General features: G+C 55.2%; 1 protein-coding gene across 1 annotated transcript in view; it reads right to left on the bottom strand.

Annotated features, from left to right (window-relative positions):
• Positions 1–332: 332 nt before the first annotated feature.
• SLC8A2 (solute carrier family 8 member A2) overlaps positions 333–12,848 on the bottom strand; it is a 31,800-nt gene continuing 19,284 nt past the window's right edge. The window contains exons 5-10 of the mRNA XM_077747227.1: positions 9,689–9,792; positions 9,520–9,537; positions 8,164–8,288; positions 7,769–7,868; positions 2,939–3,217; positions 333–1,485 (exon numbers count right to left, since the gene is read on the bottom strand). Of these exons, the coding sequence (XP_077603353.1) occupies positions 1,109–1,485; positions 2,939–3,217; positions 7,769–7,868; positions 8,164–8,288; positions 9,520–9,537; positions 9,689–9,792 (1,003 nt within the window). The 3' untranslated portion in view covers positions 333–1,108. The remainder of the gene's footprint in view (positions 1,486–2,938; positions 3,218–7,768; positions 7,869–8,163; positions 8,289–9,519; positions 9,538–9,688; positions 9,793–12,848) is intronic.

Here is a 12,848-nt window from a genome sequence, read left to right as displayed (position 1 = left end):
ACAATGCCCACCCAGACCCCTGGCCCCAGTCCCACCCTCCCACCCAACCCTGCTCCCCATCAGGCAGAGATGTGGCAGCGTTTGCTGGCTTGTAGCATTGGTCCTCTGGGACCCTCGGTCTCCTCTTCGAGGGTCCTGCCCGGATTGGCTGGCACTGAGGGCAAAATGAGCCTTCTAGATTGTCAGGGGAGATCGCTGGACTCCCTTTGATTCCTGGCCTCCTCCCCAAAGCCAATTCTCACGGCTGGGGGAGTCTGCTGCCCTCGCAAAAGGAAAGTCTGTCACCCCCTTTCCCCAAGACATGCACCCTCCCGTGTCCCCCCTCCCCCAAACACACTATATATACACACACACACCCCCCCTCCAATGTGAGGCTGGGCTCTCGGAGGTAGTGGAGGCGAGTGGGGGCGCTGGAATGTGAGAAGTTGCAGGTTCAAATGTGCCTTCTCCAGCTCTGAAGCCCCGAACTTCTCCCCTCCCTTCTCCAAGCCTCGAGAATTCGAGAATTCGTGTCCTCCCATGGGCCTGAGCGGAGAAACCAGGAAAGGTGTGGCCCCCTAATGCGCGCACCTACCTGTTCCCCGCCCCCTCCCCTCGGGGGCTGAACAGAGCTCCCTGAGGGTTGGGGAGAAGGGTCGAGATCTGGGACGTCCTGGGATGGGTCAGCCTCCTTCAAAGGTCCCCCAGGGAAGGCTGGGTTCTGAGGCTCTCGGGCACATGTCCCCGGTGGTGGTGGCGGTGGCGGTGGGTCCTCTAGAGGAAGGGGGTCTTAAGGGATAGGGCAAGGCTGGGTGTGTAGGAAGACGGATGTTAGATTCTCTAGAAGGTCACGGGGAAGGGGGCGGTACTCCGGGGAGGGGCCTCGAGGTGGAAAGGTCCCCAGGGGGTGTGTACAGTGACTACCAGGGATGGGCTGCACTTGTGGGCACCTCGGGGAGGCTCCCGAGGGAACGCAGGGAACGTTAGTGGGGACAGAGGGCAGGGGAATTAACTCCCAGGAGGAGGGGAGGCTGAGGCCCAGGAGGGCGGAGGCTGGATCTCTCCGTAGGACGACGGAGACGCGGGTCCGAAGCAGGGGCAGCCGAATCTCTGCGGAGGGCGCGGGGGCCTAGAAGCCCCGGATGTGGCAGTAAGCCTCGAGGCTGGCGAAGAGGATGTACAGGAACCAGAGGCCCAGGAAGAGCGCCGTGGTGGCGAGCTTGGGGCCGCGCGGGCCGCCCAGCTCGCCCCCGATGTGCGGCCGGCGCCGGTACAGCAGCACGGCGATGCCCACGAAGGCGAAGACGGTGAAGAGCGTGACGGAGAAGGCCAGCGTGCCGGTGCGCACCTCGAACGGGCGGCCCTGCACCGCCCAGTACACGGCGGCCACCGACCAGGCCACGCCCAGGCCCAGGAACACGTTCACCGCGTTGGAGCCCGTCACGTTGCCGATGGACGCGTCCGCGCACTGGTCCTGAAGCGCCGCCACCTTGCTGGCGAAAGTGTCTGCGCCGGCAGAGACGCGGCCGTCACCGGGGCTCGGCCTGCCTGTCCCCAGACCCCGCCTCCCGCCGCTGCAGCCGGGGGCGCGAGGCCCTTGACCCCAAGCAAGCCACAAAGCGGGTCATCGTTCCTACGCCTGCGCTCTGCAAGGCCAGCCGCCTGCTTTCCAGGGGACTCGCCGCCCGCTTTCTACGGGACTTGTTTGCATTCGGCAGTAGCCACGCCCTCCTTTCTGTAGCGCCCACTGCCTGCTTCCTGTGGAATCACCATCTGATCACAGCCCCTGCATTCAGTGGGGTCGGCTGCCTACTTTCTCTGGGGCTCGCTGCCCGCTTTCCATAGGAATCACTGCATCGTGAGAACCCACTACCTACTTTTGTGTTGGCCCGGTCACCCCACCGCCACCTGGCTGGACAAAATAAATGTTAAGTGCCACCCACATGCAACTCCGTCCCTCTCAATCCCCCACCCGGTGTCTGTCAAGTTTGCAGCCTGGTTTCTGTGGCCTCCACCCATTTCTGAACACCTTGCTAATAACTCAAATGTCTGGTACGGAGCGCAGGCATCAGAGGGCCATTCACAGTAGTTGCTTTCTGCGGGGCTCAGTCGGTTAAGCGTCCGACTCTTGATTTCAGCTCAGGTCATGACGGGCATGGAGCCTGCTTGGGATTCTCTCTCTCTCTCTCTCTCTCTCTCTGCCCCTCCTCACTGTTCTCTCTCTCAAAATAAACATGAAAAAAAAAAAAAAGCTTTCTACACGACCCGCCACCTGCTTTCCAGGCCTACAGCGCCACCACCTGGCGGGCGAACACATCCACGTGGGGAAAAAAGGGTCCGGCTGCCCACACCTTGTCTTCCCACTCCGGTAAGAATTTCTGTCTTGGACACCCGGTTTCTAAGGGCCACCCCCACCCCTTCAGGTTGGGAAGAGGGGGTCATGGCCATTGCGTTTCAATGGGACACACACTATAGTCTTTGGGGCCCCTCTTACTTCTTGGGCAGCTCTGCCTCCAAAATCTGGTTTCTACTCGGCCCTGTCATCTTAGTTAAAGCTTTGAGACTCATTGGCCTCATTCCTGTCGTGGCCACCAACACGGTTCATTGTAATCTTCCATGTGGTTCCTTGAGGGGGAGGTAATTAACACCTTCTTTCCATGGGACCTTTCTTCCACCCTTCTCCCCGTGCCCCGCCTCCTTCTTTCTATGGAATCCACTGTCTGGTTTCTACATTTCCCAACGCCTTAGTTCTAGGGGACGTTCCACCTGGTGGCTTTGGGGGAGGACAGGAGCTCTCTGCCTAGTGTCTGTTATGTTCCCTCCTTATACTTTGCGGGACCCACCCTCCGGGTTCCGAACGCCTCCACCACCTTATTTCTGCACGACATTCCTGTCTTGGGCTCTCCTGCCCAGCTTCTCTGAGACTCTACCCAGACAAGCAGCTTCCCAGGGGGGTTACCAGGGATGGAGGTGCCCAGGGCCACGAAGACCACGGCGTTGACAGAGTCCTTGAGGCCGACGGTGCAGCCGAAGTGCGAGGCAAGGTCCCCGATGAGGGCGGTGAGCAGGCCGATGACCAGGATGCAGACCCCGAAGCAGGCCCAGCCGTGGCAGTACTCCGTGGGGGGCACGCAGGCGAAGAGCACCTTCCAGAACACCGTCAGGAAGTGCATGACGTAGTCAAAGCAGGAAGGCAGCCGCTCCTCCCGGGACCCGTCCTCCTCCTCCTCCTCGTCCCCTGCGGGCACACGACCCAGGTGGGGCACACACCCATGCCCCCTTCTTCCTGGCTTACAGAGCCCCCATGGGGTTCCATAAAATTTTGTTCCTGGAATTCATTGCCTTCCCAGAATTCCTGGCAGCTAGGAGAATCCCCTGAAGCCAGAGGCCATGTGCTCAGCTAAAAATAGCTGGCTTGTCAGGATCCCTTGCTGCTAGGGGTGGCCACATCCCTATAGCTCAGAAAACAGTCTTTTTGCCTGATGCCTTTACATCTACCATTTACAGAAAGCCATTTCTATGGCTAGAAATGCTGACTTCCTCTGACCCACTGTAGCTAACAGCAGCCACAAACTCAGCTGAAGGTGCTTGCTTTCCCAGAAACCCTTGCAGCCATGTACCCGGCTAACATTATCTATTTTCCCCAGAATCCCTTCAGGCTAGCAACAGCCCCGTCCTCAGATAAAAGAGTCACTTTCCCAGAATTCCTTGCAGCCAGCGGCAGTTACATCTTCGGCTAACTGCTTGCCTTCCCAGAATCCCTCGCGACCATAGCCATGCGACCCAGCCTGGCAATGAGGCATAAACAGAGGGTTTCTGGAAAGCTCTGGCTTTCCCGACATGGGCGCTGTGTTACCGATATGTTTTCTGAACTCTGCGGGGGATGCCTCACTCGCCCTTCGCGTTGTTTGTGTCACCTGCTGTGACCGAATTTGATCCGTCCTTGACCTGCCACCCGGGATTTGTGTCACGGGAAAGCACAAACGGAATGTTCTGTCTGCCTTGCCCTAACCTGAGAAGCACAAAGCGATGAGTGAGAAGCAGGAAACAACTTGAGAGGCCGGGCGCTACGTCCGGAAGGATGCTGGTAAGGAAGAGTGTAATTCTGGACCAGTCACACAGAGGAAGTCAGGGAGCAAAAGCCAGGGGGCCCCGACTCCCAGGTCCACCCAAGCTCCTCCAAATTGTCAGCCAGCAAGAGGACACACTGATGGATTTAGGAATTCGGGTCATCCATCCCTCTCCCGCTTTTCCAGCTCACTTAGTCTCTTGGCTTGTTTTTTAAAAAAGTTTGTAAATGCTTAACCAAGTGGTTTGATTTCTTCACTCTTCATGCCACCTTTCAAAGAAGGAGACTTCTGGGGCGCCTGGGTGGCTTAGTCGGTTAAGCGTCTGACTTTCGCTTAGGTCATGATCTCGCGGTTCGTGGGTTCGAGCCCCGCGTCGGGCTCTGTGCTGACTGCCAGCTCAGAGCCTGGAGCCTGTTTCAGTCTGTGACTCCCTCTCTCTCTGACCCTCCCCTGCTCACGCTCTCTCTCTCTCTCCTAGAAATAAATAAAACAGTAAAAAAATTTAAAAAAAAAAAAAACAACAACAAAGAAGGAGACTTCTGCGGCAACCCAGGGTCAAGTGGAATTGGAAATTCCAAAGCAGCAGGTGCGCTGCCCCTTCCTTCTACCCTGCTTCCTCTTTCTTCCTGCCTGGAACACGGGCTTGATGCCTGGAGATGCGGCAGAGGTTTTGCCACCATGAGGGCCAAGGTTGAAAGTGGGAAAGAAATAAAGAGGGAACCTGGGCGTTTAATGATGTTATTGAGCTGCTACCTCTCTATGGCCTCCTATGGATTTCTTTGGTCTGTGACAAAAATAACGCCAGTGCGCTTCAGCCGCCTACGGTTGACTTTTCTGTTGTTTGCCGCTGAATGCATTCCTAACTGGCCACGGTGAGATGTGGCCAAAGTCAGAGTGGGGAGGGCACACTCTTGGCAGGGAAAGGGCTGCTATCACGGCATCTCTTGGGGGCTTTTCCCTGCCCTGTTTCAAATCCCGCCTTGGTTTCCCACTGCCCTTAGGTCGAGGGCGCTTGGCATTCTTGCACTTGGCATTCAAGAGCTCCGGCCTCTACAGAGTCTTCCAGCCTTTCCCGTAAAGGGAGCCTCATGGTTACGTCTGTGGCTCTGGAGTCCCCACTCTGGTTCCAAACCCTGGATCTGCTGTGTGACCTTGAATCCGTGTCCTAACCTCTCTGAGCCTCCGCATGCCCCTCTGAGAAATGGGAGCAATAACTGGACCCGCCTCAAGACAAGGTTGTGTTGACTACATGAGGCAGGCCACGTAAAGAACTCTCTGCGCAGCCTGGCCCATCTCCAGCGTGACAGCTGGTCCTTGAAGGCCCCTTCTGGCGCCTGGGGAGACTCACAGATGCTCCAAACCAAGGCCACCCTGCAAAGAGCGTACAATTGAGGCACGGGTGTAAAGGACATACACAAGCGCCCCCTAAGTGCAAGACGGGACGTGATTCATCGTCCGACGGGGTGAGGACCACCCTTTTCCGTAAGCGCCCCAAGCGGCTTTGTGCCCACATCAAGGAAGGAAAGACATTTGTTGAACAAAGTGCTAAATGATCAAGGACCAGGCTGGAAACGTGGGAAGCATTAGCTACATGAGGTCAGATGGGAAATGGACTTCAAAGCTGCCTGGCGCTCCACGGTCCCCATCATGATGTCATTGTCAGGATCATTAATTACCACTGATGGGGTCTCCCCCCGCACTTCCTCCGATCTGATAGGCTGCTCTCTACAGATCCAGGAGCTGAGTTACCTCCACGACCACAGCCTCAGTGTCATGCTACCCTCTCTTCTCCACTAAGCCCGGAGAGTGCTGTGGCTTCCCACCATCTTTGGGCTGAAGCTCCCATCCGTCAGTCATCACATGCCCATGGCCCATCTTCTGCCATCTGTCATCGCATCCCCATGGCCCATCTCCTGGGCAGCCTCAACTCCCCCCTCCCCCATCCCAGCCTCTCCTTNGACACCCAAGCTCCCTACTACAGCCTGTGCAGACCTGCATGGTCTGGGCTCTGCCCCCTCCAGCTCACCTCGTGCTAGTCACCCTTCCCAAATGTGCTAAGCCCTAGCACACCTGCAGGCTCTCTACCTGCACCACCTCCCTGTCCATTCCCTCCTCCTGCCTAACTCTTAGTCCAATGTGAAGACTCGGCTCAGAAGCCTCTTCCTCCAGGAAGCCCTCCCGGACCTTCGGGCTGAGTCAGCACTATCTTTGGGCTCTCTCAGCAGCAACCTGGGGTCCCCTGGCCCAGCCCTGCCTGCTCTGGGTTGTCACTGTCTTGGGGAAAATCTGTCTCCCCCACTGGACTGTGAGCTCTGTGAGTATAGGGCTCATGCTGTCATAGTCATCTGTTTGTCCCCAGCAATGTCCTGCACAGGGCTGAGTCCAGAGGATCCCTCAGAAATAGATACTGAGGGGCACCTGGGTGGCTCAGTTGGTTGAGTGTCTGACTTTGGCTCAGGTCATGATCTCATGGGTTCGAGCCCCGCATCAGGCTCTGTGCTGTCAGCGTGGAGTCCGCTTTGGATCCTTGGTCCCCCTCTGACTCTGAGCCTCTCCTGCTCACGTGCTCACTTTCTCTCTCTCAAAAGTGAATAAATATTTTAAAAACGAGAAAGGGGGCACCTGGGTGGCTCGGTTGGTCCTTCGACTTCGGCTCAGGTCATGATCTCACGGTTTGTGGGTTCGAGCCCTGCGTCGGGCTCTGTGCTGACAGCTCAGAGCCCGGAGCCTGCTTCAGATTCTGTGTACCCCTCCTCTCTGCCCTTCTTCTACTCTCTCTCTGTCTCTCAAAAATAAACATTAAAAAAATATCTTTTAAAAAACAAATAGGTATTGAAAGAATGTGGGTTCACTTCGTTTCTGTTAGACCTACGAGCTGGTGTCTGCAGGTCTGCTATTCCTGAAGCCTGGTTTCTTTTGATCTCACTGATGAGCCACAATCCCTAGTGTATTTTCGCTTCCTACAGTTAGGCTTCCCTGAAGGAGGCCCGATGTTGTATAAGGGACAGAAGTCTTGAGCTCCACCTCAGCCCTTTCTGAATTCCCTGTGGGACTTCAGGCCAATCCCTTCTCTGCTGCTGGGCCTCAGTTTCCCCTGTCTGTGTCACAAAGGGCCAGTGTTGGTCTCCCAAGACTGAACCTGTGAATCCAAGTGTCGCAGCGTCTCTGGCCACAGGAGGGCAGTGTGGGCCCGTCTGAGACCTAAGGAGGGCGAAACTGCACAGGTGGGAGAGAGCTGGGTGCCCCCCCCAATCTCCATGGCAACAGAGGAGCCCTGGCTGTCTGAGGAGGCTGTGACATTTAACCTGTTCTCACCCTCCAGCCATGTGACGCCAGGAGAAAGCCCAGCAGGGACTTCTCCTGCCCTCAGCTCTCTGTCTCCACCCCTCCGAGTGCCTTTCTCTCTGTGTATCCATGTCTCTTTCTGCCCCTCTGCAGTTTACTGATTTCATTCTCTACATCCCTCATGTTGCCTCCATGTCTCTGTCTCTCTCCATGATTCTCTGTACATCTCTCTTTGTGTGTCCGTCTCTCCTGTTTGTATCTGTTCCTATCTTTCCGTTTCTTTCTTTTTCTTTGTGTGTTTCTTGTTCTCTTTCTCTTCTCTACCATTCTCCGTCCTTTTCATCTTGCCCCTCTTTCTCTCCTTTTATTCATTTCTCTCTTTTCCTCCCCAGCACATTGTCTCCCCATCCCCCCCCTCCTCCCTCCCCACTTACCTGCGCTCACCGTAACTGCCTCTAAAAACTGTTCCCTCCACGAATGGGTCCCAATCACCAAGGCCAAGTTGGTTTTCTTGATGAGTTTATCCACCGTGTTCTGAGAATAAAAGGGTGGGGAAAAGACCATCGTCTGTGACCACCTTGGCGCTTCCCTGAGGCTCCCCGAGGAACACTGGGGTTGAGGCTCACAGTCCACGCTCAGAGGTCCTCAACCTCCTACATCCCAGTTCCCAGCAAGAAGGGAAGAGGTGGTGTTGCTGTCCATGGTGCTGGCGGAGGGATAGGAAGACGGCCTCAGACCCTTGGTCACCCTCATCGTTGACTCTTACCAGACCTTCCCCGAGAAAATAACTCAGGCAAGACTCCAGGAAGCTGGGGCCCCGGAGAGTCACCTTAAAATCATATGACTCCTCAATGATGACCTCCAGCCGGCGGTTTTCCCCAAGAACGGGTTTGCCCATCTCCGCTATCCTCCGTGCCTCCTCCTCCTCGGCCGTCAGCTTCCTGTCCCCATCTCCTGCAGCAGGAAGGATGGGGGTTAGGCTCACTGGGCCTGTGATGCCCTCACTGCCTGTTCCCACTGAGAAAGAAAGGTCTGTCTGCTGTCCCCTAGGAAGCCTCCGTGATGGCATGCCCCCAGCCTACCCCAGTGTCCCCATCTGACCACCATCTTCCCCAACCGAAGACCCAGCTGGTCCATGAAGTTCAGCTGGTAGGCTCTGGGCTTCAAATGGAGGGAGCTGTGTGATCCTGGGCAATGCCTTAGCCTCTCTGTGACTCAGTGTTCATATCTGTGAAACAGGTACAACAGTAGCTACCTATGGGGGCTGTGAGGGGTTAAAGGAATTACTTCATGTATGGTGCTTAGCACAGTGCCTGGCACATACATAGTCCACAGTGTTATTTCCTTGGTTAAAATCACCTACACTGTCATTATCATCACCACCCTCGTGAGCTCTGACAAACATCCTTGAGTGTGTTTGAAGTGGTAAGGAAAGAGGGGGTCGCCAATTAAGGTACAGACCTTGGACCCAGACCTGCCTATAGGTGACCCTCAGCTCACCTATCTCCCCAAAGCATGTTGGTCGTTTGTTCCGAGCTCAGCACCAACTCAACCCTAACTCTTAGAAGAATGTCACCCCAACCAGGAACACTCTCAGAAAACTCTGCCAGCAATGAGTTTTATTGTGTTAAGGTTCTGGGATTTGGGGGCCTATTTGTTACAGCGGCTCCTATAATTTACCCTGACTGATAAAATCTTTAGTCTGACTCTAATCCTAACTCCAAACCCAGATTCTGATCTCAGCTCCCAAACTACTCTGTTCATTTTGTTCAAGCAACTGTCCCCACGCCCACCCCAATCTCTGACCCTGGCCTCAATTCTAACCATAACTGCCCCCCCCAACTCCCCTCCAACCCCCACCTAGGTTTTGATCTAAATCTGACCTCAATTCTAATCTGACCCCACCACAAACCCAGATGGGATCTTGACTTACCATTCCTCAGCCTTAACTACAAACAAACCATGACCTTGGCCTCTGAACCCCCAACTGTAACCCCAAACTCAATGGACCCCACCAACTATGAGGTCAGCTCCAAACCTCACCCAGCTCCAACTCTGCCTTTATCTCACCTCCACCCTGTCTCAAACATGACTTGGGAGGGTAGCTTGAGGCCATGACCCTTCTCCTGAGAACTGCCCCCCACCCCCATGTCTCCCCTCCAGTCAAAGTGGTAACTCCACTCACCTTGATTGAGCAGCAGAGCTGGGGAGAGACAGAGACAGAGAGAAGGTGAGATTGCTTCCCTGGGAAGCTCAGATTCATGAGCCTGAAGGAGCAGCCACTAATGGAGCCTCCGAGGGTCCCCCCACCCTGGACCCCTTACCTCCCCCACAGCATACCTGTCACCCCTCACCTGAAATCCCTCGCTTAAGCCACTGTGGCTGGCCCAGCTCGATGAAGAAATTATCCTTTTTCTCATATTCCTCGTCATCAACTATCTTTACCTGAAGAGTTTTCCTGGGGGGGAAGGGGGAGGAAGAGCACCCAGCATGAGGCCCCACCCCCAGATCGCCAGATAACTCGTCACTAGCCTGATTTCTGGAGCACCTCTCCATCCCCGGCTCTGCAAGCTCATTTAATGCTCACAACCACCCCCACAGGCAGGCTCTCTAGTATCCCCGCTTGACAGAAACAAGCACAGAAACAGCTGAGGTTTATTAAATAGCAACCTGAAGGATCCTGATAAAACCAAAGTTAGATCAGGTCCGTAGTCTGCTCAAAACGTTCACATGGCTCCCACCCCAGCCAAAGTCCTTAGAATAGCCACAAGGCCCCATGCAGTGTGGCCGTTTTTCTCTGTCTGCCCCCCCCACCCTTCTCTCTGTTCCTCACTCGCTCCAGCTACACCGGCCTCCTCACTGTTCCTTGAACATGACAAACCTGCTTCTGCCTCAGGGCCTTTGCACTGGCTGTTCCATCTACCTAGAACACTTTTTCCCCAGGCTCATTCCCTCGGTTCCTCTGGATCTCTGTTCAAACTTCTTTCTTAATGAAGCTCACTCCCCTCCCCACCTTCTTTAATATTGAAATCCACCCCTGTCCCAACCCCAGCACACCTGGCCCCCTTCCCCTGCTCTACCTCTTCTTTGTTCCATATCACTTTCTAAAATACCATCTAATGTGTTTATTTTGTTTAGTTTGCCATTTGCCCCTTCACATTAAAATGTAAGTTCTGAGAGAAAAAAAAAGTAAGTTCTGGGCACCTGGGTGGCTCAGTCAGTTAAGTGTCTGACTGACTTCAGCTCAGGTCATGATCTCGTGGTCTGTGAGTTCGAGCCCCGCATCAGGCTCTGTGCTGACAGCTCGGAGCCTGGAGCCTGCTTTGGATTCTGTGTCTCCCTCTCTCTCTGCCCCTCCTCTGCTCACACTTTCTCTCTCTCTCTCAAAAGTAAACGTTTTAAAAATGCAAAAAAAAAAAAAAAAAGTAAGTCCACCAGGGCAGCGATCTTTGTTCATTTATGTACTTTGCTGCACCCCCAATGCCTAGACCAGCACCTGGCATTAAGGTATGCCTTCCATCAACACTTGTGAACTCGAATCCTTCAGTTCAGGAGACCCTCTGCTTCCTGCCCTCTGTCCTGACCACATTCAGAGGATTAACTGAATGCTGATTGATCTGCTCGGCCTCCCTGCTGCTATGGTAACCAGGGGGTGACTGGGGAGAAACAGCCAGGAGTTACCCATGCCCTCCAGGCACACAGCGCCCCTCCCAAAGGCCCACAATCCCAGAAAGCCCACAGCCCTGCCCCTAGCAGCTCTTTCAGCTGTAGGAACCTTGAGGCCAGGCCCCAGAACCCAGAAACACAAACAGCCAGCCCACACAGTCACCCAGCAGAAGCCAATCACACCGCCCACACCCACACACCATCGCACCCCGCAGCCATTGCCTATGCAGTGGCAAAATCACACAGACCAGATGCCTGTTAGCACAACACCCCCACCACAGCCTCGGCGACTTCGCCAACCTGCAGAGCCCGCTGTGGGACCGGCCGTGTAGGCTCTTCCTTTCCTACATCTCGCTCATGATGCCTCTTGGGTGTCTGTTTATTTTTATTCCCCTCAGTCTCTCTCTCTCTCTGTCTCCATCTCTGACCCTCTCCGTCTCACTCTCTTCACAGCTCTCTGCCTTTCTTTATCTGTGTTCTTCTCTCCCTGTCTCCGTCTCTCAGTATCCACAGAATGGAACAGCCGAAGGCACCACAATTCAAGCAAAACGCCTGCCATCAGGCACTCAATGGACCCATCTCCACACCCAAACGCACAGGACTCAGAGACACCCATGTAAAGACAGATGCACACAAGATGGCCATGTGGGGACATGTGCCCACCTCCACCCTCACCCCCTTCTGGTCTCGGGATATTTTAATTTTCTGTGGGCAGAAAGAAATGGCCACCCCCAACCTCAGGAGGGGGCTGGGAGCTGTCCAAGGTTCTGGAACACCGCTCGGAGAAGCAGGGTCTCGGGAGACACTCTACTCACACAGCCTGACACAGGCAGACAGCTGTCCGCCGGCGACACGCTGACGGGATACACACACACCTCCGGCGCTCACTCTCTCGCAGACACGCCGTGATCCGCTGACACGTGGTGACTGACACGCAGTGACACTAGTGCCAACTGGCATCCTGACAGGCGTGCCCTCAGGGGCCCCAGGGGAGGAGAAACCCAACTGGCAGGGGACAGCAAGGGGGACTCGAGCTAGACAGCAGCAGGACTTCCGGAGATCAAAGGAAGCAGCCTTTCTCCCCAGGCAGACATTCTGTCACCCTCATGCCTGCCCTACTCGGGTCCTGGAAACCCCACTCTCCAGCCCTTCACAGCCTCTAATCCTCTGAGCCACCCTTTTCACACCCCAACTCTCTTTTCTTTCTGTAGCATCAAAAAAACTCTCCTTCCCCGAGTCCCACGGAGTCTCTCTCAGTAAGAAGGTCTCTCTCTTCCTTTCAGGCTTCCTCGATCATAGCCTCTCAATCTCTCTCGTTCCCTTTCTCCACGTACTTCTGTGTCAATTTCCTTCCCTCCTTGTATCAAAGTTCCTGCCTTTCCGTCTCTCTCTCTCTCTCTCTGACTCTGTTACTCTGTCTCTGTCTCCATCTCTCTCTAGGTCTTCCCTATCTCTGCATCCCTCTGTCTCTCTCGCGCGCATTCTCTNGGGAAGCCGTTTGGGGGAGAAGGCCTGTGGGGTCGCAGCAGCAGGAGGGAAGCGGGTTAGACTACAGGGACGACCAGGACACGCAGAAAGACAAGTCTCTCCATTCCCCCTGCCCCTTGAATGTGACAGATGGGGTCTGGGATGGTGCCCTCAGCCCTCGACCCGAGTTCTCGGCCCGACACAGGCAGAGAGGGAGATGGAAAGGTACGGAAAGTCCGTAACTGAAATATAACCCGAGTCAGCTAGATACTGGGGATCGAGATCTAGAGATTAACGGAGACCTAGAGAGGGCCTGCCAAGAGCGAGAGACGCGGAGACACGGAGGGAGGGATGGAAAGGCTGAGGTGAGGCCAAGACCCA

The sequence above is a fragment of the Crocuta crocuta genome, unplaced genomic scaffold (genome assembly GCF_008692635.1).
Source record: "Crocuta crocuta isolate KB4526 unplaced genomic scaffold, BGI_CrCroc_1.0 scaffold334, whole genome shotgun sequence".
In the NCBI taxonomy this organism is placed as follows: Eukaryota; Metazoa; Chordata; class Mammalia; order Carnivora; family Hyaenidae; genus Crocuta; species Crocuta crocuta.
Note: the sequence above shows the minus strand (reverse complement) of the source record. Positions and strands in the feature narration are given on the sequence as shown.